We start from the raw sequence: 25270 nt of genomic DNA, 5'->3' as shown, positions 1-25270 counted from the left end.
AATAAACATACTCCTACTTGCTAGCAAATTAAGAAGTTCACATATCCATTCAAAGTCGCACTAGCTCATCTCATCAAAGGGAACCAGCGCCTACAAACGAACTAGGTACTGTTACAACGACGACGCTTCTAGATGCCAAGCCGTTTGCGAGATCCTAGCAATGTGGCGTGCGCAGCCTCCTCCATTACAAGTCAACTCAGAAATAATATCTGATTGATAATTCAAAATTCTTAGTGCCACAAGGAAGCGCTAATGGACTCTAACGATGTCCATGAAAGACAAAGAAAGAGAGAAGAGATGGTTATGACGTAGCCTAGAGTAACGAAGGAGAACGAGACATGAAGTATTTGGTCTTGGCCCTGATGATGACAATGTATTTAGACAGTACGCACTACCATTATGTCCTGCTACTCCAGCGCCAGTCCCTAGCAGTGGGCGATCCAATGCGGTGAATATGACCAAGCGCCCCAAGTGCGACGTCTTCATCATTGAAAAATGTAATGCGAAAGCATGAGCTACCTCCACCATGCGTAGAAGTAAAGAGCGCATGGAAAAAGATGTCATGTGTCATGTGTATAGCCTTGCTGCATAACCACGGAGCCTAGAGGAACAAAGGAGAAGGAGACATGACTTTTGGTCTTGGACCTGATGACAACGACATGTTTGGACTGCGCGGACAGTGGGTGAGCCAACACAAACAACGATCAAGCACCCATACGTCTTCACCAATGAAATATGTAGTAGGAACACATGAGGAGCTCTACCACACATAGAAGTAAAGATCATATGGAAAAGGATGTATTATGTAGCCTTCTACCTAACCATCATCACCGTTGATATAGGATCATCCAGTGGGTGTAGGTGTAGGTGTAGGTGCAGCCAGGACTAGGCAATGAGTCTACCAGATATGCCATCGAAGCAAGTAGTGATTCGAAATCTACCAAAATGCCACATGGTTGAGCTTTAGGGCCTATTTGGTGGAGCTCCATCTGATTATGATTCTCTATGAGAGCTGATTCTTTAAGAGAAGTGATTCTGTGGTTGAAATTGATTCTCTTTGATTCTCTAGCATAAACTCTTAAAATTAGGATGAAGAATCACTTCACAGAATTAGGAGAAGCTACTATTTTCAGCTGCCAGCCTCTTAGTTCATTTCAGAGAATCACTTCACAGAATCAACAAAGAATCACTTCTCTCTAAAAAATTATTTGGCAAGGCTCCTGCTGGATTCAGCAGAGAATCAGCTCTGGGAGCTCTGCCAAACAGGACCTTAGATTTTAACCCTCAATTTCGAGCGATTTAGGGCCACATTCACAAACTGCAAGCATCATATGTGAAACCAATGGGGAAAGACATAAGGCGATAGGAGGATCAATACTGCTGGCAAGAAGCATCCTAAATCTATACAAGTCGGGAACCGAAATAGCTAAATAAAGAGTATACACCACATACAAATACAGTTCGTAAGTAACTAGATTCAAAATAAAAAATAGTCTAAAATTAACATGTTAATTGGTGGAAAAAAGAATAAAAATTAATATATTAATTGGTGGAAAAAGGAATAACATACAGGTCATCCATGCTCCAAATAGATTATAGTTTTGTTAGAGAGATGGATTGGCTTATGTGAACATCAAATAGACTAAGGGAATGAATTCATCTGTTTCAAAATGAAAGTAGAGATATTGAATCGGATTCCAAAGAGCCCATGCTTATTTCCAAATCTAGAAGAAAGGAGAGAGAAGATATTTGTTCATTTACATAATCAAGAGATCAATAGGGACCATGTCGAATGCGATTAATAAATAGCTAAATTTATAATAAAAAATAAAAAAGTAGTTAATTTGTGTACAAATTGTGAAGAAAAATAGCTAAATACATAGTTTATGCAAAATACAATTAATAAATAACTAAATGTAAATAATGATAATTCCTATTGAGATTGGAAAGCATATTACTTACGTAAAGAGCCCATATAGAGTATAATTATTTAATAGCTACAATTTAAATTTAGCCTTGAAATACCATGGTAATCAAAATTAAAATGATATACACAACATTGATTTGTATGATGATGTAACGGTCTAGATTCACTTCGAAGAATACATGTTGAGTATGCTTAGTAAATAGGTCAATTTGAAATCCAGGCAATTGAAAATTAGTAGAGATCTTTGGGTGACCAATGTGGCCATGGTGAGAATAAGTGAATCACGAACACAAGGACCATCAAAATTCTATACGATGTTGTTGAATATTGCGAGTAGGATAATGCAATGTTAATTGGCCATAGAGGTACAAGTGGACCTTATATAGTGATGTCTAGCCGCGCTATTTGCATTGATTACCTTCCTAAAAGAAGCCATTAGCCTTGCCTAATTAATACTATCAAAATGAAATAAAATTATATAGTAAATACAACTAGCAGCTTGGTTTTTTTATGACTTCAAAATTAGAATAATCAAATAAGAGTCCATATCAAATAGATATATAGAATACCAAAGTTTTACATTAAAAAAGCTAAACAAACTATGTTACTTTTCATATGTATTAGAATGAAAAAGACCTAAACAAATTATTAATATAAAGTCCATTTCATAATGACTATATGTTAGATTAAAATAGAAAAAAGAGTCTATATCGATACCATACAGGAAGGAGGAATCTGCTTGAGCGCAAACTGAAGTAAAACTTAACCTACAATGTCCATGTTTTATTTTATGGTCTGAGCTATTTGGACAAAACTATAACTATAAAACATCATACAAAATCATTTGAATAAATTTATTTCTAAGTAAAAAGGAACCCAAATGTTACCATGAGAAATAAAAACTAGCTGGCGCTATTTGCGCGGGCCACCTCAAGTACATTCAAAAAGACCAAACGAAATGCCAGGGAGCCCACACCGGCCACTACTAACTAACATTGAGATGACAAACCCAACCAGCCAGCAGCGGCCCATTTAGGCCGAGACCGTCTCTGTTTGCGAGGCCATTGGCCCATGGGAAAACTAGATGTGATGCCCATCGGCCCAGAACCACTCTTATCGCTGACAATTCTGTATGCCGATGTGATGCCAATTAGCAAGTTGTACCTGTGCTTATCCAGGCTGCACGTAGACAAGTCATGTGCATTACTGTTCCCTCCGCAAAACGCCATCTTCGTTAATGAATACGGAGTATGTGGCAATCCCAATCTACAGGGCAGCATCGGCATCACGAACGACGTCGGAGCTGTGGCCGGTCCATGACACGTGTATGCTCGAATTTGTTCTGCAGACTACTCGAATTTCTAGAACATTACGTTTTCATCTCTCAATCTCTCTAAATTCCAGAACCTGAGACGCCCTTTATCTTTTATTTTTATACATACTTGCAGCTTATTATTTCAGCTTTATTAAAACAGTTTTTTTAGCAAAACTTTTATCCAAACAGTTAATCATGCATGGGTCAGAACCATCTCAAATAGAACAGGCCCGGTCCGTTTCGAAAATTCGAATGTCTTAAAAGCAAAGCCGAAATATTAAAATAATAAAATGGCAAGAAAATGCTTTGGGCACCCTGAAACGTCCCCGAAAACGCTACCACCTGACCGGCCGGCCGTACAGTCTCCCCGAAACAGAGCCAGGCCGGCGGCCCCATTCCACCGTCGCTGCCGCCTCCCCCCGCCAAACCGCGCCGTCGGTTCCGGCCGCCGCGCGGAGGAGCTGCCGGCGATGGCGACCACGGCCGCGGGCGCGCCGAGAGCGCAGACGCTGCGCGACCTCGCGGATGAGGGGAAGAAGCGGGCCGTCCTGCTCCTCGTCTTCGCCTTCGGCCTCGCTTTCCTCATGTCCCGTGAGTCCTCCGAGATCCGAATCCAGTACTTACCAGCTCTAAGCTTCGCTGCCCAGTGGGATAGTTGCGCGTCGGCGATTTTGTCGATGCAGTTCTCGGTCGGTAGTGCCGTGATTAGGGTTTATGTTGGTTGCTCATCGCTTAAATTCGGAATTGAACTTTGTGTCCGTGGTAATTAACATTCCCGGATAGTGATTTTTAAAAATACTTGTACTTATGCGCGGACTAGTGAAGTTAGTTTGTTCCTGGCTTCTTGTGGTGTTCTAATCTGTTGATACATTAGACTAGACATGTCTTTGGGCACGCTGTTTTTATGTTAGACGAGTGGTTACTTACATATAACCTCATGGATTTTAGTGCTAATTGTTTTCTCAGAGGCTTTCCAAGTGGTAGTCTGTTACTAATTTCTTGCATACGGTACAAGTTATTTTCGCAAGAGTACGGATTCCGAAGCCGAAATGCACAATACTAATGATACCTCCATCTCATTCTAGGCAGCTCCCTTCTCTCATGGTCTCATGGACTCTGAGATAATCAACTTGCACGATAAATTGATTAACTGCTTCTGGTCATTATGCATGATGATCCTACGAAATATGCTAGCAAGACCTCAAAAACACATAGAAGTTTGAAATGAGATTTTTTTTAAAGTGATAGGAGGGCTATGTTTTTCAGACAAATCTGTGTTGCGGATATACAACATATTTCCCCTTGATTATATCTTTGCTGAACAATCGATTTCCCCATTGCAGTGACGAGCTCGTCAGTATGGTTTAACCTGCCATTTGCCACAGCTCTGATTATTTTATTTCGCTATATATCACTTGACTATGACCTCCGTAGAAAGAGCACAACTAATACAGATCAGGACATCAGTCGTCCACTTATAAAAACGAGAAGTACTGAGTTAAAGAAAGTCCTTCTGACTGAAAATGATGGAAAATCTAATTGGAGGAGCAAGGTTAATTCACCTCCAGTTGAAGCAGCATTTGAACAGTTTTCAAGGCACCTTGTCACAGAATGGGTAACAGATCTGTGGTACTCCCGTGTAACACCTGACAAGGAAGGTCCAGAGGAACTCATCACCATAGTTAATACTGTCCTTGGGGAGATTTCAGTTCGGGCAAGAAATGTTAACCTTATCAGTTTGCTAACCAGGTAGAAAAATCTTTTTTTAGCACAATAGATACATAACAACGTAATGTTCTCAGAACATTGGATATCTTATATTAAAACCTTCTCTGCCTGTTCCAGAGATCTGGTTGATCTTATATGCAATAGTTTGGAACTTTATCATTTCTGTCAAGCCAAGATTGGAAAAGAGAAGTTTGTGAACCTGCCATCAGAGCATCGTGATGCTGAACTGAAAATGGCCCTTCTGGCCGAAAACAAGTTGCATCCTGCTCTATTTTCAGCCAATGCCGAATACAGGGTAAGACTTGGTGGATGTGAAATTTCCGGTTCTTCCTTTTAGTAGGTTTATTTGTTGTCTAACTTAGCCAGTGTGAGGTGCGCAATTTGATGAACTACTATGTCTAGTGTTCTGGTTATGTTTTATTAATAGCATAATCACTTCCTTTTTTTTCTTTATCTTGAACCATAAGGCATAAGCTTCATGCATTTCTTACTTCAAAATTAGCTAGAATTTATTTCATATTTATTTGCTCTATACCCAGCTAAGCATATTGTTGGATCTATGCATGTGGTGTGTTGAATGCTTGTATCCTATGAAGTTACCTCTACAATAATCCTGTGTGCAAAACATGACACTGGATCAGGCCACATCACCCCATTTTCAGCACCACTCCATCTAGAATTCTGGATCGAGCTGATCTGAATACACATAAGCAAATTTTTGTTATACATATAGAACTTACTACATATTATGCGATTGTTAATTGCATTGATCATTGTTAGCTAATTCCTTTCATCATTGATAAATGATAATACACATATTCTATCATATTGTGCAAGAATAGAATGAGATTTTCATGATTAAGTACAACTTCAATTTATAGATATTAAGCGCTCCTGGTAATTTCTTACATAATTGGTTTTTTGAGATATTGCATTTTGCATTGTTCAGTCACATCTTATACCACTTTGATAACACTTTCTCTTAATTCATGTGTCGATTTACACCTATATAGGATTGTTTGTGAGTTGATCACCATGGTAATATGTTTCTTGCTCATCTCATAGTACTGGTATATGTTTCTCTTTCTCTTCTAGGTATTGCAAAGCCTTGCTGATGGTTTGATCTCAATCACAGTGAAGCCTCAGGATCTACAGTGTACCTTCTTCCGGTGCACAGCGCGAGAACTTCTCGCTTGTGCAGTTTTGAGACCTGTCATGAACTTAGTAAATCCAAGGTATACTACTCTCCGCCTTGGTTCATACGATATTTTTTTTATTGACACCATATTGAAATGTTAAATTTGCAGGTTTATAAATGAAAGAATTGAATCATTGGCTCTTTCACGTGCTAATAAGTTGGAGAAAGGAGTTGAAGAATCCATGGTGGATGCTACAACTGTTAAGCAAAAGGAGGCTTCTATGCCTTCTATAGATGAATTTTCTGCATCAATAGATCACTCGAGTCCAGGTGTTGAACTGGTTCCATTTCATCAGGGTCAGTCCAAAATGGCATCAGATATGCAACCCAGCAAAAGTAAAAATTCATCTAGTCTAAAACCAGAATCCAGTAATGCTTCTTTGATCGGTACTTCACATCCACTTGAGTCAACAAGTTTACATTCCACTTCCCATGTTGCTTCGGGTAATGGTTTTTCTTTACATTCCAAAAGCAGTGACATAGCATCCACAGATAGTCATGGGAGAGAACGTGCACAGCCCTTGGGTATCAGCTCCCAACGAACACATCAAGCTCTAGCACTTGAGCACCTTGAGAATATGTGGACAAAGGGAAAGAATTACAAATCAGAAAATGCAAAACATAATGCGAATATACCTGTTGGATCTGATTCTCTAGGTTCGACTTCTTCAGGGCAGCAGTCGGTTCCCTGCTGCACTTCAATTTCTCAAAGTCAAGCACTGTTCTCTCAATCTGAGGACCAGCGCTTGGTAAGACACTCAACTACACCTGCATATTCAAATGGCACCAACCACCTGCCGAAAAGCTTATCTGCAGACATGGCAGAACATGCTGGCCCAGAAGACTTTGGAGTAGAGAGTGAGAGTTCATACGCCACTGAAGACGATGACGTCAACAATGTGACTGGACTTGATTCTCCTGTTACCCGAGTTTGGGAGAGCAAAAGCAAAGGAAATGCCACCTCATCACATATACATCACCCACTTGAGTCTTCTAGTTTCCATAGAGCAAAGAAGAATAGAAGTCATGTCGGAAAACTGAAAATGTCAAGAACTTCTTCAGGAAGAAAAAGGTCTAGGTCATATGCTCAAAAGCCTCCCATCTGGCAAGAAGAAAGATCCTCGTTCACGGTTGGGGATGATTTGGACATACTAAATGCATCTGCAAATGATTCAAAGACAGATGAATTAGTTGAGGATACTGAGGTGGAAAGTATGGCTAGGATGTTTAGTAGTGCAAATGCTTCAATTTATTCATTGGCATCAACTGACTCTTCTTATTCTTCGAATTATGGCGGTGCCAATGTGCTACAAGATTCTTATCTGAAGTTAAGATGCGAGGTAACGTATCTTCACTTTAATTTACTTTGATCCTGATAACTACCTGGTGGCACAGATCTCTTTATCAGATTTCCTTACTCAGGTGGTAGGAGCTAGCATTGTGAAAAGTGGGTCTGGCATGTTTGCTGTGTATTCTATTTCCGTGACTGACGCCAATGGTAATAGTTGGTCCATCAAGAGGAGGTAGCTGTGTTTCGGTTTTTATTGTTTAATGAGCCACAGTAGATATTTTTCAAATATGCTATTATTTTCTCTACAAGTGCATGACTTACGTCTGCTCTGCTGCTCTTGATTAGGTTTCGTCATTTTGAAGAGCTGCATCGACGTCTGAAAGAGTATGCTCAGTACAATCTTCATTTACCTCCAAAACATTTTCTTTCATCAGGTTTAGAGGTTCCTGTTGTTCGAGAGAGATGCAAGCTGCTTGACATATATCTGAAGGTATTTCTTGTGCTATTTTATGGGGCTCCAGTTAATTTTCAGTTTCTCTCCATACTTTGCTAAAGCTTGAGTTTGAAGCACTGAGCTTTCTAAACAAGAATTCATTTATTGGACCTATTAAATTCGAGTCATAGATTAAGAACAGCTTCATTTGGGGCTATAGTGCAGAGCATCTTCCAAGAAACAGACATTTTCTTTGTTTTGGCTTAGGAATATAAAGGGGTGCTGTGCTTAAGCATTAGTGAGATTCACCTTTTCTGTGTTTTGGCTTTGCTTTTCTCTTGCAGTACTGTACTCTAACCTTGGAGTAAGCATTTTCTGTTAGATCATGTTTGTTGTGCTTGATGATCTGTGATATGGAACCTGCTCATGAAGTTTAGTAGAGTAGTTAAGAAAAGCCACATAATCATAACTCTACTTGTTAATTATACAGAACCTCCTTCAAATTCCTATTGTTTCAAGCTGCATAGAAGTCTGGGATTTTCTCAGTGTGGACTCACAGGTTAGTTTCCTTAAATTATTCTTGTCAGTTTAATGTTTTTAAAACTGTTATTTAATAAATTGGCAAATGTCTCTTTGCAGACATATATTTTCATGGACTCTCTCTCAGTTATCCAGACATTGTCAGGTGCGTTGGCCCATTAGAGTCGAGTGACTTTTTCTCTATAAAATCATTGTATTTTTGCACTATTTAATACCTGATTCCTGATATCTTGCAGTCGGTTTAGATGAAAGATCAAATGGGAAGAGTAGAAAAGTATTGAATTCTTCTGGAGCTTTGAATGGAAGTTTTATTTCTGGAGGTCAATCTTTCCATGGACATACAGATAATACCGTGCATAAGGATTTGGACTTTGCTGTCAGTGATGGTTTGAGATATAGGAAAGGGAATGTGGAAAAGAACTTAGGAAATAGTGTTTGTGACACAACTACCAATCTTTATCTAGATAATTCTGGAAGTGACCCGGAGCAGAATGATTATTCGTTTTCAATAGATTCAGTAAATCCTAAGAAGATGCGTTCAAGTGAAACCAATGAGACACCTCAACTTTTGGGATCTGATGGATTCTCTGTATCTCCTAATGATGTAGGTTCTAGTTATTTTCTGCGAATTTGTTGCTATTAGGATTCCAGATTTGTTCTAGTTTTATTACTCGAATCCTTACTTACTGATTACTTCAAATCTATGTCATGGCAGTGGATGGCCCCAAATCTTAGTGTCCCCTTGTTTCATCTTGTTGATGTGGTTTTTCAGCTCCAAGATGGAGGCTGGATCAGGTGAAATAACCCTACACTCATCATTATGGTCTTCTAACATTTTGCAATTGTAGCTCTGGCAGTTTGCACTTTTAGAGTCAACTCTGAATTCCTGATTTTCTGTAGGCGTCAAGCATTTTGGGTAGCAAAGCAACTACTGCAGTTGGGAATGGGAGACACATTTGATGACTGGCTTGTTGACAAAATCCAATTACTTAGGAAAGGAAGGATAATTGCTTTCGCTGTTAAGCGGGTTGAACAAGTAAGTCTCAGGTTGTATCTTTAGCAAAGAAGGTTCAGACATCCAACACTTTACAAAGGCACAGACATTCTTTGTTCAGTTAGGCAGTTTCTCACTGGCTGCCCATTATCAACAGACTTTTGTGCAGGAGTGCCCCCTAATTTAGTCTGCCTTTTCTCTGTTTTTTCTGTATACAGATTCTCTGGCCTGATGGAATTTTCATGACAAAACATCCAAATAGAAAAACGTCACCACCACCTTCTGGTGAACAGAACAATGTTGTGGGCAACTATCTAAGTGATGAACAACGGCTAGAAGCTGCTCGTCGTGCAAATTTTGTCCGTGAATTAATAATAGGTGAATGTGATACTTCTGTTTTTTTATTTTTCTTCCATTATGTGTTCACATAATGCTTCCTTTCTAATATACTTTTTTGCTTGAATGTTTTTTTTTTAAAAATGGGGGGGCAAGTTGCTCACCTGAACCGTTTCATTACGCAAAACCGACACGCAGTGCACGCCGGATGGGAACTGTTGTTTTGCTTGAATGATACTTCAGTGTCCTGTTGATCTTTATACCATTTACCGTTTTGTCTGCGCAGATAAAGCACCATCTCCACTAGTGAGTCTGGTTGGCCGAAAGGATTATGAAAAATGTGCTCAGGATATCTACTTCTTTCTTCAGGTACATATTCTTGGAGGAATGAACTCATATCGAGTGCAAACTTACTTCTTTCTGCATTCCGTACAGTGTGTATGGTTCCACACTATGAGCAGTGCCGACTTGCATTGGTGGTCCCTTAAGGTTCTCTTTCCATAGGCACTGCAAATGCCATCCTTTTCCATAATCATTGCCTAAGCAGCTAAGCGCCACCCTCCCCATTTTATCGCCCCAAATTCTCAGTCTTGCACGAGAGCCCCTCGATGACCAACTCGGCCAGCTATCACCTATTCTAGATTACTCGATTACTCGATTCAGGCTCCATGAATACATTATGATTTTCTTCAAGGTTCAAGCAATCAAATAGCCCCACAAGATTACTCAAAAATATGGTATTCATTTCGCAAATACCTGCATCGTGGCATGCTTCCAGTTGGGCTTTCGTACTTTCGACCACCAATAAATATGGATTTGCATTGACCACATGGAATGATGGAAATGATGTGAGGGGATTTATTGTAAAATTGCTTCAGTTTTCCTGACAAAGGAGACACCTTCCTGAGAACTGCAGATGAACAGTTAGTGGTCAGAATTGACTCTCTAGAACATAATAAGCAACATACGTTTGAGAAACAGTAGGAAACTACAGTAAGATACAAATTGTAGGTCGTTTTGGCTTTTCTAGGTTTATAGATGTTTGTATACATCTAGACATACACTATTTAGGTACATACAAACACCTATGAACCTAGAAAAGCCAAAACGACCTACAACTTGGGACGGAGGGAGTAAAAGAAAAGCAGCATCAGCTATCTGATCCTTGTCTTACATTTATATTTGTTTTTTTCCATACAGTCCCCGGTTTGTTTGAAGCAGCTAGCATTTGAGCTCCTAGAGCTGCTTGTTCTAGCCGCGTTCCCAGAGTTGGATGGCACTGTGAGAAAGTGGCATGAAGATAAACAGCGGTTCGGCGCCCAGTAATGATTTGTTTAACATGTTGCTGTCGTGGAGCAGTTTTCGATTGTCGTTCCAGAGTGATGGCCTGATTCTCTGTAAATAAGGTGATTTCAGAGTACTGCTTGTTGATATCTCAGTTTGAAGGAGAATAGGAGATGGCCTTGTGCAGTGTGAATACGGTTAGATAGCAACGGGTGAAGGTGTAAGAATGGTCCCTTTTTTCCCTGGACCATGGCAGGACGGTTTCGTGCCGGATAGACTGGTGTCGTTTTTCCCTCGAGAGATTTGGTATACGTAATGCTGCCTGATAGGAAAGAGACTGGTGCAGTATTTTTTTTTCCGTAGCGTAGGGTAGCTGTATTCTTTCTTATGCTTCTTTGTTCTTTTCTTCTGTTCTTTTTGGTGGTACCCAACTTGTGTAAATCTGCATGGTGATCAACCGAAGATACAAACTGATGGGTGGATTATGGATATGGCTGTTTCTGGTTGTCGGTAACATTTCTCTGGAATCATGAACTTCGATTGTGCTGCCCCTGTCTAATCATCTCGGCACAGTTTTGTGGTAAAATGAAGTGCAGTGCTTCGTTGCATCGATCATGTCTGAAGCTCTTTTGAAACCAGGGCTTATAAGCGGCTCGTTTGCCCACGGTTCTCATAGATTTTCAAGTCTACAACTCACTAACTCAGCTTATGGCACGGCACCCCCCGGATGCGTCAGTCGGGGAGCAGGAACATGGCAAGTGTCTGACGTCCCGCGCGGAACCCGGAGCGGGTTGGTCGTGAAAACCAGGGACGAAGAGGGCAGTATCCGCAAGTGCGCCGCACCAGTCCTCGGATCACCCACCGGCGGCTACGGGCCGACGCCGATCAATCACGGCTGCATCGGCACGAACGCGGCGCGCGCGCGTCCAAAAACGCCATGGTCCCGTCCGTCGTACGCTCGTATGGCCTGCGCCGTGGCCTACATGCCCGAAGCCAGGACGGTTCCGGGATTGTTCTCTGAACCTCTCCGCGATCCCTGCCACGAACCTGTTGGACGCCTTGGTCGGATCCGCTGGTGTGGTGGGCGATCTCGCGGCCTCCCTGAAGCGTCGGCAGCCGCCCATCGTCTTGCTCAACCAGAGGCACGGGCCGTATGGTACTGTCTTGGCTCAGGGCTGTGCAGTGTTCAGTGCCAGGGCGTCCAGCATGCACACGTACGCTTATGAGGAGGAGAACATGTTTCTGGCAGTGGTGGCAGGCTTACGGCCGGTTAAGCTAAGCACACGTACTGACTACGTACGAATACGGTGCTGTTCCAGTAGGCCAGCGCTTTGGGATTCTTCTTCCGTAGGCAGCCGGGACCCGGGGGACAGCCAGCCGCCCAGCCTGAGCCTGAGCCTGAGCCCGGCTCTGTGTTTTGCGGCCGATCCAAGACGACGAGGAACAAAGCGTGGTTGCACTAGCACACGATCCCCCGTGAAGCGAGGTGACGCCCGCCTGCGTCACCCGGGTCGCGTCCTTGGTCCTTGGCCACTGATTTGACAGGTACATGATCGTGTCCAAGTACGTGTTGTACCTTTGGGAAGTGAGACTAGCTCAGGGTGCACCTAAACCACGCAGGTTCGAGTTCTTTCTAACTCAAATTTGGATGCTTATTTTCTTCTTAATAAAAAATTGTCTAATTCCTTTTAGGTTGGTATTTTTTTTCCGCTGTACCTTTGAATTGTAAGGGCATTACTATTTTTTTCCCATGCTGAAGGCAGTGCAATTTATGAACTGTTTTCAAGTCTTTGGATTTAGCTCTGGATCGACTTGCACAAACGATGCACTAATGTAATGGCACTTTACAATATTTTGCCTCCAGCTGTATTGGGGTTTGGAAGCCTGCAAACGTTCGTACTGTACCCAGATCATGTGGTTACTGACTTTGGGATGGGAGTGTCAATGCTAATCGGCCGTTGCGTTTGTCTTTGCTCCTTGGAAATTACCCGGGCCTCGTTTGAAATCGAAGCGAGGGCTGGCTCAGGTTACAGGTAGGTAGGTGTAGGCGAATGTCCGCTTGCGTTTGATGTGATCTCCTCCGAAACAAATTCAGGTCAGAGGCTCAGGGATATTATAAGAAGATGCCTGTGCTCTCGTGACAGAATAGCTAGCCTTCAAGATAAACCAGCGCAGCTGTAGACGGTAGACCGGTTTGCACAAACGCCAAGGTTCGCCAACCGGTTTGGTCCTTGCCTCCGATGCTTGTGCGTGCGCTGCTCACAGAAACGCAAACATGTTGGTGCGAGGTGTAACAGCAAAATAGCAGCAGAAACCTTTTCTTTTCTTCCCCACTTTATTTTATTTTAACCCCGATCTTTCGTTGGAGCTTGTATATCTCGTTGGAGATTCTCTTGTCCTGCACTTCGTTTCCACATGATAATCATATTGCTCCTGACCCTTCTCCTATCCTCTTCTTTTGATGTGCTCTCCATCGGTGGAGATTGGACTATCTACTAGTAGCAGCAAGGGACCAAATCATGGGGGCAGCCAGCAGGGCCAGGCACATGGCGGCAACACATCGTCCAGGGATCAGGGCGCGTCTGGGTGGCGCGCGACGCGGACGCGTTTGCGTCCCCCGTGCCTGCTGCCGGCTGCTGCGCCCCGGCACGCCCACGACCCGCTGCCTGCCGTGCGCCGGTGGTAGCAACATGGCGGCGAGATCAGGAGAGCCCACCGAGCCGGATCGCACAGACAACACGGTGCCGCAGCAGCCGCCGGAGCGCGGTCAAACCCCCACACGATTCAACACCTCGGCGCAGCCGCGCAGTCATCAGGTGGCCCTACGAGCTGTGCCGCCGTGCGGTGCGGTGGCGTGAGCGCCGGGACGTCAAGCGAGGCAGTTCGGGATGGCAGCGAGGGGGGACGGAACGCCATGGGCATGGGCCGGTCAGCCGCCGGCGGAGCAGATGGCGCAGCGAGGTGCTAGCATTGCCGCGGCAGGCGCGGCAGCGGCAGCGTGACGCGCGCACGCGCGCAACACGGAGAATAAGCGATGACACGGCAGCGGCGGCAGCATCAGCATTGCACTGCCGACCCAAGTGCGTGTACGAACCGAGTACGAACAGCGTGATCACTGCTCAGTGATCATCATTTTTCGGTTTCTGGTTGACGACATTGCATTGCCTTGCATTGGGTACTAAGAAAATTTGCACAGTGTCTTCTCCTCTTCTCTTTCTTCTTCTTCTTTTCCTTTTTTGGGAGGTGGTACATGCTTGTCTGACCTTTTTTATGAACCTACAATTTTAAGTGCATAGTGCAGGATACATTGCAAAGTTTGTGCAAACTAAAATTATGGCCGCACAAATGAAAAGGATGTTTGTGGAGAATTCCCTGCGTCACTACACGACACATGCGGCTGGTCCTGCCCATCTATTTGGCCACCATAGTAAACTATCGCGACCTCGTCGCCCAACTATTTTAAGCCCCTCGCCGCACCAGCGTGCTGAGGCCGAAACCACAAGACACGCAAGCACCTGTACTGTCAAGTGCTCGATCAAGTCCTCCATGGACAAGAGCCGCCACGACCAGGCCGGCGGCCGCGGCGTGGGCGTCGGCGGCCGGCTGAGGCAGCGGCTCGCGCAGATCCTCCTCCACTCGTCCTGCGCCACCACCTCCACCACCGCCTTCGTCGGCGTCGCCAGCACCAATGCCGCGGCGGCCACCGTCGTCACCAATAACGCCGCGGCCTCGCGCCAAGAACCACCACCTCCTCGGTGCGCCCACGAGCCACAGCCCAAACTCGTCAACGGCAGGTGCCAGCGTCGCCACCGCCGCCGCAGCTCGCGGGCGCTTGTTCACATCTCCATCGACTGCTCCGCGCGCTCGGTCGGCGCGGCAGTCTTGCCTTCGCCGGTGCCGGCGGCGAGGGGCGCCGGCGCCGTTAAGAGCGGCACGCGCAGGAAGGGCGATGGCAGTAGGCGCATCAGCTCGCCGCTGTACAGTTGGTCGTCGTCCTCCGACACCGACGGCGAGCTGGCGCCGTTCAGCAGCGACGGGGAGAGGGGCCAGGCGACCGACACGAGGTCGACGCTCTTCTCGTCCCACAGCTTCTCCTCCGACACCACCGCGGACTTCTACAGCGCCACGGGCCCCAGCACCAGACCAAGGCGGCACAGGAACCCGCCTCCTCGCCGCGCAGCGCCGCCGCCGAGGCGCGCGCCCAGGCCCCCCGACGTGTTCCGGCCGCCGGCATCCGCGGCGGGCAAGGTCAAGCACGACAAGGAGAAGAATAAGAAGCTGGCGGACCGCAAGAACGGAGGCGACGCCGTGGCGGCCGCGGGCAGCACGGCGGTAGTGAAGCGGTCGCACGACCCGTACGCCGACTTCCGGAGCTCGATGGTGGAGATGGTGGCCGGGCGGCGCCTCCGCGGCGCGGACGCGCTGAGCGAGCTCCTGGTGTGGTACCTGTCCCTGAACTCGCCGCGGCACCACCCGGCCATCCTCGCCGCCTTCGAGGACGTCTGGGAGGCCGTCCTGGGCAGCGAGCCCTGATCGATCGATCATCGTTTTAGCTCACGTAGTGCACGTCATCGCGGCGTCTCGCGCCTTCTTCGTTCCATGTATAGCCTTTTTTAGTTTCTTTCAGTGAACGCGTGCTTGTGTGTGTGGATTCTGTCAGCTAGCAATAACATTGCCTCGTTTTCTCAGTTTCGCCAGTGCAATTCGAGCTCGATGCTGAGATCTATGTTGGGTAAGGTTGGTCGGTGCGAGAAGGACACTTGACCGAACATGCATGCAGGCTCTCACTGCTAGAGCAGTGACACCGTACGGCAAGCAATTCAACTAGCCAAGCTGATTCCCGGCGTCAGCTCAGAGCACCTGGTGACTGGTACGTAGGCCCGACCTGGCCCCTCGAAGGTAGCCTCGATCGATGAGGACGATCATGGATTCGTGGTGGCTACTGGATAGCCCCTGGATGCCTCCCGTGGGATCAGGAATCAGGCACCATCGTGGCTGCCATGACCATGGATGTTTTGCCCTCCTGAAATGATGACGTGCCAGGTTCGCTCATCGGCTGCAGACATGCTGAGAACTCAGCTACATTTTCGCCTGTGTAAACGAGGGGTATTTGGATTCTGGAGCTAAAGTTTGATCCGTGTCACATCGAATATTCGATGCTAATTAGGAGGACTAAACATGAGCTAATTACAAAACTAATTTCACAACCCCTAGGCTAAATTGCGAGACGAATCCATTAAGCCTAATTAATCCATCATTAGCGAATGTTTACTGTAGCATCATATTATCAAATCATGGACTAATTAGGTTTAATAGATTCGTCTCGCGATTTAGCCTAGGGGTTGTGAAAATGGTTTTGTAGTTAGTCTATATTTAATACTCCTAATTAGTGTCCAAACATTCGATGTGACAGGGACTAAAATTTAGCCCGGGATCCAAACACCCCGATACTAGGTGCTAAACTTTAGCAGTGTTATATCGGATGTTCGGATACTAATTAGTAGGACTAAAGATGAGCTAATTATAAAACTAATTGTAGAATCCCTGTGCTAATTTGCGAGACGAATATATTAAGCCTAATTAATCCATCATTAACAAATGGTTACTGTAGCATCACATTGTCAAATCATGAACTGATTAAGCTTAATAGATTCATCTCGCGAATTAGACTCCATCTGTGCAATTAGTTTTGTAATTAGCCTATGTTTAATACTTCTTATTAGTATCCAAATATTTCGATGTGATAGGTGCTAAATTTTAGTAGGGCCTAAAGCTGTGAAACAGTTCACCCACCAAGGAACGAACAGACTGAACTTACCAGTTACCACTGTCCGCATCCCAAACTGAATCTCCTCTGTTTGGCGGTTTGAAATTTGGAGGGGCAGTGCCAATGTGCCATGCAGGTAACATGCACGGCCAGGCTAGGTCGTAGCTGCAGACTCAGACGCAAGCAGTTTCATTTCATATGCAACCATACAATAGCTAACTCACTAGCTCAAGAGTTTCTGCACAGGGAAGCTTAGGGAAGAGGAGCTGCTGTTAAAAATTACAGTTACAACAGTGAGGATATATGCATCCCATCCGCGATTCAGCACAGCCTAGCCAACAAGTTGGCGCGGAGCTTGTGGAAGTTTCTCTTAACGACCCTTTGAATTGATGCGCTTGGTGGATCACTATAAAAACGGGTTTAGTCAGTGAGTTGCGCTGGGACGGGGACGGGACGACAAGCATAAGACGACGCCGTCGGGCTTTGTCCGTACCCGGAGAGCACATTTCGGATTCTCTTCTCCTACTAGTCCCATGAACGCTGAGAAAGATGCTCCTCACTTTATTCATCTCAAATAATTCACACTATGGATCAGTTTCTGATCGATCATGTGGTTGACACGCGGTTAATCGGATATATAATTTACAATCCCTGATCGCCGTGATTGACAGAGTGCCCTTTTTTTAAAAAAAAATCTCTGACTGACAGAGTGCTGATGGCCAATCCATGTGCATATCCAGTTCAGCGCCATTTGTTGGGCCAGCTTAAGAGGCCGACCTTAGTTTTCGACCTTTTTTGTGCGGGGACTCAAATTGTTCCGGCCCAGTTAAATGTCTTTCGTGTGCTCTCGGCCCAAGCGTTCAGAGTGGAGTGGTTTTAGAGTCCAGTTAATTAAAAGTCAATCTTGTGTAACCAACCTCTCCCTCTTCCGTTCCAAAAAAAAAACTCTCTCTCTCTCTCCCAAATGAAAAAAAAAAAGAAAGAAGAAGAAGGAGGAAAGCTATCATGCGTTATCGGCGGTCAACAAGCCATGTTTGCGTGTTACATTAACCACCGTGCTAGCTAGGCAGTTGCCCAGGAATTAACAGTGCTACTGTGCTATACAGGGCAAGGACGTGATGCGTCGGCTGTTTGCGTAAGCAAGCTGTACTAATGTGCAGCATTGTGAATTATGATGTTGTTCACCTGTTTGGCTGTCGCCCTTTCGGATCGACCAGAAATCGACGACGACGGCCACGCGGGAGCACAAACACTAATAATTCCTCGAGGTTATCATGCGCCTAAATCATGGACTCGAACGCCACGACGAGTGACCATCGAGACGGCTCCAGGCCCATGCAACCCTCCACAAAAAAAGGAAGAAGAGGGTGGTCCGCCCTAGAGTTCAAGTTGCACCGATGAAGGTGACAAGTCCAACGGGCACGCGCGCGTCGCGGTGCACGGGCACCACGGCACCCGTCCAAATCTTAGCTAGTAGCCGCAATGCAAATAAAATCCGCAGCGATCCATGTCGATATCCGGTCCCTGTCCACCTCTAGAAAATATTCGCGTGTTGACTCGATCGGCACGATCCTGATCGATCGCCAACGCCGACATGAGACTCGACTGTCATAGCATCCACATACCTTCTCCGATTGCTCTCGGTTTAAACCTGTTATTTTCACAGGAAAACGCGCGCGCGCACACACACGCACGCACGCACGCACACAAAAATCGCCATTTCATTTTGACCGGTAGCCAACTTGTGTATGTACGCGTACGGCGTACGTGGCAGAAGCAAGCATAACAGAAGTTAAGATTGGTCGGTACACTCGAGGTCGGCAATGCAACGGCCAGCATGCAGTACATTGTACGTACACGAAACGCGCGTATATCCTCTAAGGTACTACGCGTGCATTAACTGTAGCCGACATGTGCACCAGGTGCGAGGAGGGTCCACATGTCAGCCACGGATAATGCATGTGTATGACTTGTTGTCCCTCCCCCAACTCTTGTGCCGATCTGTTCGTCCATTTCCCACCGGCCGCTTCTTTTTTCTGAGAAATGACTTGGGATCCTGCAGTACGCCTCCAGATACGCATGCACTAGCTAGCAGGCAGCACCCGAGAGCTCGATCGCGCCATGGCGTCCGCTGTCCACCCGTCAAGTCGCGCCGTCTCTCGTGCGTCGACTCCGAATGGACAGTTGGACGAGGAGCCGGCCGGACCCAATCTGCCACCACCCGCCGGCGTCCGACCCGGACCCGGGCGGTGCCCACCCCACGCACTAGGGACGCGCCAAGTAGGCGACACGGCAGAACCAGCGGCGTGTGCTCCGCGCTCTCGGCACCGCGCACTGGCGCACTGCCGCCCAAAAGCGCAAAGCGCACGCGCAATTAACCTTCCGCCACGGACCCATCCATCCATCGGCAGCCGCTCCATCCTCTTCTCCCAGTGCCCGCCCGGCGCTGGAGTCCCAGCAGGCCAGCACACACGCCTAATAAAGATTCCCGGTATGTACTGTGTTTGAGCGTGACATGACATTAGTTGCTTTAGCTTATGGTTCTCGATCTCTCCTCCTCGCCACCGGTTGACAATCGGGGAAGTCAAATCAATAACAAATGGGTGCCAGATCCAAGAGGAGAAAGTAGTATTCGCAGCACTAATAATTAAACTCGGTGTTAGCATGTCAATGATGCTATTTGCGTGTAAACAAACCCCGGCCAGGAGCATGATTCCAGGTTTATTCTGCAGTCCGTCCACCTGGCATGTGCCAGGTGATGTAGCACATGTTTTTCTTTCCCCCCTTCTCTCTGCTTCTGACCTGACCTAGCTCAGAGCTCTCTCTCTCCCGTTTGACATTTGGAGCAAAGTCAAATGAAAACAACACGGGAGCAAGAGCTGGAGGTTCCACACATGGCATCATCTAGCTGAGCTAGATGTCGCCTGTTGCGGCTGGTACGCGAATGGATTTATACAACACGTGAAGACGGGGGGTAGATTAGGCCGGCCCGACTGACTGATTTGCGTGCGGATCCTGACGCGATCGCGCTTTTTTATCCGGTCGATCCCGGCGCCGGCGAGTGCACCGATCAATCGCTGGCGCCCTTCGTGCCCACCACTAGCCGATGATCGGCGGTTGCGTTTGACTTTACAGCTCGGTCCATTGCACTGCGCCCCACTAGCTAGTAGAGCGGGCTATATATGCAGTCGCACATACACACAGACACCATACTAGCTAGATACATAGCCAAAGTCAACCACGCCTCCCGGCCCCCCCGACATATGAACCTCGTTCTTCCACCTTGGTACACGATCGTCGTCGTCGTCGTCGATCATGGAGTTCTCCAACGACTGGGACCTGCAGGCCGTCGTGCGGAGCTGCGGCACGGCTGCGTGTAGCGGCAGCGGCTCGGAAGCAGCGCCACCGCCGCGGCGTGAGGAGGATCGACGGGTAGTTCTCGTCGGCCGTGCTGCGGTGGCGGCGGCCCCGGAATTCCTCGTCGGGAGGCCGGTGCGGCCGCCGGCGGCGTTGGGCGACCTGGACTACTTGGACTTGGAACACGAGCTGCCGCGGGCGCCGTTCTCGATCACGCCTTCCAGTGAGCGGGGGCCGCTCGACCACGAGGTGCTCCTCTCTTTCCCGGCCGCCTCGACGTCCGGGCAGCAGCTCCTGCAACAGAGGAAGCAGCCCGGCCGCAAGCCGGGAGTCCGCACTCCCAGGCCTAAAAGAAGGTATATCTAGTTATTTTCATTTTCAAACGTGGGCGATCGAATCCGAATTTCATTAATAGAACACAACGAATTTTTCATTACGTATCTAGTGATTTGTTAGCATGATGAAGTGACAAAATATCAAATCCGGTGCAGCAAGAAGAGCCAGCTGAAGAAAGTGGTGTGCGAGGTGCCGGTGGCCGACGGCGGCGTGTCCACGGACCTGTGGGCATGGCGCAAGTACGGCCAGAAGCCCATCAAGGGCTCGCCGTATCCACGGTACGTGATGATCTCCCACGTTCCAGCCTTCTCGTCCAAGTTCATGCATGTACCTTGCGTTCTGAAATTTTGTAACTCGTGTGTTCATCAGGGGGTACTACAAGTGCAGCAGCCTCAAGGCGTGCATGGCGCGGAAGCTGGTGGAGCGCAGCCCGGCCAAGCCCGGGGTGCTCGTCGTCACCTACATCGCGGAGCACTGCCACGCCGTGCCGACGATGCTCAACGCGCTGGCCGGGACCACGCGGCACAGGCCGGCGTCGCCCGACGGCGACGGCCACCAGGCGTCCCACGGTGCGTCGGACGAGGCGTCCGCCGGCAGGCGCGAGGAGGACAGCGCCGACGCGTCCTCCATGACCGTGGACGGAGGCGGCGGCGCGGAGACGGCCGACGACGAGAACGAGCCGTGGCAGCAGGCGGATATGGCGCTGGACGACTATCCGTTGGATTTGGACGATTTGCTGGGGCCGTTTGAGGACGGCTTCGATCGGTTCTTCGAGGACGACGACGGTGTTCTTGAACGCCGGGTGTCACTGTAGTTGGGAACAGGGCAACTCATTATTGACTGCTAAACTGTCTCTTTGATTCTTTCTTCTCTCGTCGATTCAGAGAGGCTGGTGTCCTGGTGATGCGATGCAACTAGACGAAAAAGTGCGCCGCGTACATTTGACCGTGTTATATTTGGTGTGTCTAGCAACATCGCTCGCTTGATGGAAGAATACTTTATACACGCACGACGGCCTTGATGTTTGGATTCTTTATATACGGGTTCATGGATATGACGACATCTTAAGCAAAAAGCCTGGTGCATCACGGCCCTGTTCCTAATTAAGATGACGCCACTTGGGTGCATGTCTGAAATGACATGGATTTCCTATACTCCTTGCTGCAAAATTTAATTAGTATAAAAGGTTCTTTTTATCGCAAAAGTTTTTTTTAAAAGAAGATTTGAGCATTTGCTCTTTTGCACTACATTGTTCATAACATCTAGCATTTTTTTCCTATGTAATATGTCATTGGCAGTTTGCACTACAACACGAAATCCACTCTACCAACTCATATTTACGTTACAACGGATGTACTATCCGTGCCAACATCATCGTCTTTTCTAACAATTAAGGTCGCCGGTAGGATCTGCCCGGTCAGCATTACTGCGGAGGCCAAGTCTGATATCCGCTTTGTTGGGATTACCAATGGTGTAAATCATTTTCTTCTTCAGTTAGCGTGCTAATTTTATGTCCTATTTCAAAATTTGGCTATTAATTTTTTATACTGTACATCGGCTCTTTAGGTAAGTAACGAGCTTTCCAATCTCAATGGGAATTGAAATACCAATTTTCATTATTTTAATCTGAAATTAAGTTATTTATTAACTGTATTTGTCATATACTATTTATTTAGCTATTTTGCTTCCCAATCATACATAAATCAACTACGAATTTCCTTATTGTTAAATTCACGAATTTAGCTATTTATTAATCACATTTGAGATGGACTTTAAAAGCATTGTAACAAAGCTCCAACTAAATTCGTCTATTTATTAACCGTATTTGATAGAACATAATAAAAACAATGTTGTATATTATTTTTTAATTCATGTTCCCATCTCAATGAATGTGGTGGCTTCTTTAAACACTATGATACTAAGATAATAGATTAAATCTATAGTCGGACCAAAATACATTTAATATCTTCTTAATTGTACTATTTACCTTTAAGTGAAATAGCAGAACCAGCGCTATGTAATGAAAAATTTGGCTACTCCACTTGGGAATTTTACCTCCCTACCCGGCCATGGAGTTTTTACCTGAACTCATGAACTCACTAGTTGTCGTTCTTCTTCCATCTCTGATTTTATCCACTCTACACCTACATACAGGATGGAGCCAGAATCAAAAGGGGGTGCTGAGTCTCTTATAATTAAGCTAAGTTCATATTTATACTTAAACTTTCAAGCTAAAAGACTAGCTGTTGATGAGACAATCATGGGCTCAGGGGGGGCCCAGCACCCCCTGCAGATCCGCCCCTACATAGCAGTTTGCCTCCGCTCCGCCGCCCGAGCGACCAAAGTACCAAACAACGAGCTGATCGGCGTGCAGTCACATGGCAACGGAGGTGGAGGGGAGGACCGCAGGAGGGAGGCGTCAGCCGTCAGGGGCTGCAAGCCGAGGCCCGGGAGGTCACAATGGAGGCGGAGGGGAGAAGGGTGCGGTGTCACCCCTGGTAGGCAGTAGCTACGAGCCGGGAGGGGACGAAGCAGGAGTAGATGTGGGATTATATACTTTGGTTTTGCTTAGATGGATTTTGGTGGGCTAGGATTTGTTTAGCAGGTCTTGTGGGGGCCAGGGGAATTGGCAAAATTCAATTGGGGAACTATCATCCATATTGCATTTAGCTGGATTGTTTTGGAGATGGTTAAGGAACACACTCAGCTATGTAGCTCCATATTTGAACTGGGAGATTGCTTTGTATTTGACCCAAAAAAATAAATGTTTTTGTGTATGCCATCTTAGGGGACAGGCACTAGATCCGATTTGGTCTTTTGTTGTAAAAAAAAAAGGAGGGGATACGTGCTGGCACGTTGCTTGCAGACAATGGCTAAAACTTATAATAATACATGGTTGAGTGTCTGTCTCATGCAAAGACAAAATAAAGGCATTCCTTGATCTAGAAAATATTTCTAGCGCGCGTATGATAACCAGACCACCTAGCCCCTCCATTGTTAATTTTGTTCTTGTGATCTCCGCATATCGTTGTTCTTCTCTCCAATTCTCACGGAAAGATTAAATCGAGCGCATCAACAAGAACAGTTCATTCTCAAATTAAAAATCACAATCAGTTTCCAAAGAAACCTGAAATGCAGGCGTCTAGCTCTTTATTGCAACCATGAGGCATGCATTCAGAAACAGAGGTTCAGTTGAGCTGACAGCTGATACAATGCAGTAGCAGTAGCATGTGGAACTGAAACAGAGGAGCTGCCTTTTATTTGCAAGATAGGATACATTCGTCGGATCAGATCACAGAGTTAGCTCGCCTCTGATGGGGTGCGACTGAACAGCATGTCCTTGATGGTTGGGAGCTTGAACTCGCCGCTGGTGGAGAGCGGGATGGTGAACTTGCCGACGATGGGGAGGTCGATGGTGAGCCCCACCTGGAGCTCGTAGTCGATGTCCCAGTCCCTGCCCACGTCCTTGACGATCGAGATCAGGAAGTCGTAGGGCACCTTGGCCGGGATCTCCAGCTTGGTGCTGTCGCTGGCGGCGATCCAGCCGGGGTCGGGCATGGTGCCGGACGCAACGACCCTGCGACGACGAACACGTTTGATTATTTATTTGAGCATCCACCCTGGATCCATACGATCCGCCACAAAGAAATGAGCCCTGATTCGAATTCGAGAGAGGTGCCGAGAAGATGGAGGGCTTACTTTCCGGCGCACTTGAGGGTGTAGGTGACCTCGCAGATGGGGAGGCGGTGGTCGTAGGGGTTGGAGATGTTGACGTTGCTGTGCAGGGTGATGCACTCGCGGCTCATGCTCTTGAAGGAGACGCTGTCCAGCGACGCCTCCGGCTTGGGGATGTGCGCGATCTTGTCCACCACGAACTCCTTGGCCTTATCCATCAGGCTCTGCTTCTGCTTCGGCTCCGCGTGCTCGCTCGCCATGGCAAACCTTGCTCTTCGACTCTCTCTTGGATTATGGATCGCGGTGGTTGCAGCAACGGCCAAACGCGGCAGGATGGCTGGGAAATTTCTGCAGATGGTGAGGAAAGTGGTGGCCGCGTTTATATCAAGCGGAGGAGGACACGGGCGGCGGCCGCGCGGCGTGGGCACCACGTGCAGAGCCGCGTGGAATCCGTATCATCCCAGTGGGTCGTTGCCGTCCGGGTACGTGAAACTTTGCGATATCCCGCGTCGGTGCCCGAGCCGAGGCGCGTAAGGTTTGGTTGGGACCCGAAGCTTTTGGGTTCCGTGAATTTGATGCGAGGCAGGGGAATTTGGGAAAAGCGGGAGGAGGGAGGAGGGAAGAAGGTTCGGCTTCGGCGCGGACGCCGAGCCCCACGCGGCGCGATGCCCCCAAACGGACGGTGCTGAATCGGCATCTCGCCGCGGGTGCGGTTATGTATCGCAGTGGGCGATACGTTGTTGCAGCATGATTGGTGGGCTGCATTATGATTATTGGACTGAGCAGATGAAAGAATCGAGTGGAGTAACAACATATAACAGTTGGTGATGTCATGCACATGCAAGAGGATCCGAAAATAAAAAAAAGTCATAACTCTTGAACCGAACCTTCAAATCAAATTTCAATTGTACCATTAAATTTTTTATAACAAGATTCTCACTTGACTATGTTTGGAGAATATTTTTTTGAAAAAATATTTTTTAGATACGGATTAATTAATTATGACTACTGCGAACAAGTGCTTGAACACCATGAACAAATAACTATTTTCTGCGAACAAAAAATTAAATATATTCTTTGAGTTCATAT

At 46.8% G+C, this 25270-nt stretch overlaps 4 protein-coding genes across 4 annotated transcripts; 3 read left to right on the top strand and 1 right to left on the bottom strand.

Moving 5' to 3' along the window:
* Positions 1-3590: 3590 nt before the first annotated feature.
* LOC117848747 (uncharacterized) lies at positions 3591-11562 on the top strand. Its single transcript, XM_034730270.2, has 15 exons — positions 3591-3833; positions 4586-4991; positions 5088-5265; positions 6066-6205; positions 6278-7508; positions 7591-7691; positions 7805-7949; positions 8383-8451; positions 8532-8577; positions 8669-9036; positions 9148-9227; positions 9333-9468; positions 9645-9804; positions 10049-10131; positions 10963-11562. Exons 1-15 carry the CDS (start codon positions 3713-3715, stop codon positions 11086-11088), a joined length of 3390 nt encoding a protein of 1129 aa, XP_034586161.1. The 5' UTR covers positions 3591-3712; the 3' UTR covers positions 11089-11562.
* Positions 11563-14251: 2689 nt separating this feature from the next.
* Positions 14252-15734, top strand: LOC117847779 (uncharacterized). The gene has a single exon (XM_034729066.2). The coding sequence runs from the start codon at positions 14380-14382 to the stop codon at positions 15577-15579; it is 1200 nt and encodes a 399-aa protein (XP_034584957.2). The 5' UTR covers positions 14252-14379; the 3' UTR covers positions 15580-15734.
* A 3556-nt stretch (positions 15735-19290) lies between these two features.
* Positions 19291-21542, top strand: LOC117846839 (WRKY transcription factor 22). Its single transcript, XM_034727938.2, has 3 exons — positions 19291-20526; positions 20662-20784; positions 20876-21542. Exons 1-3 carry the CDS (start codon positions 20129-20131, stop codon positions 21318-21320), a joined length of 966 nt encoding a protein of 321 aa, XP_034583829.1. The 5' UTR covers positions 19291-20128; the 3' UTR covers positions 21321-21542.
* A 2078-nt stretch (positions 21543-23620) lies between these two features.
* Positions 23621-24546, bottom strand: LOC117846840 (late embryogenesis abundant protein Lea14-A). Its single transcript, XM_034727939.2, has 2 exons — positions 24206-24546; positions 23621-24083 (listed from the first exon to the last, which is right to left on the bottom strand). The coding sequence occupies exons 1-2, from the start codon at positions 24439-24441 to the stop codon at positions 23807-23809; spliced, it is 513 nt and encodes a 170-aa protein (XP_034583830.1). The 5' UTR covers positions 24442-24546; the 3' UTR covers positions 23621-23806.
* Between the last annotated feature and the right edge of the window lie 724 nt (positions 24547-25270).

The sequence above is a fragment of the Setaria viridis genome, chromosome 3 (genome assembly GCF_005286985.2).
Source record: "Setaria viridis chromosome 3, Setaria_viridis_v4.0, whole genome shotgun sequence".
NCBI lineage: Eukaryota > Viridiplantae > Streptophyta > Magnoliopsida > Poales > Poaceae > Setaria > Setaria viridis.
The sequence above is the reverse complement of the archived record's forward strand: the minus strand, read 5'-3'. Positions and strand labels throughout refer to the sequence as shown.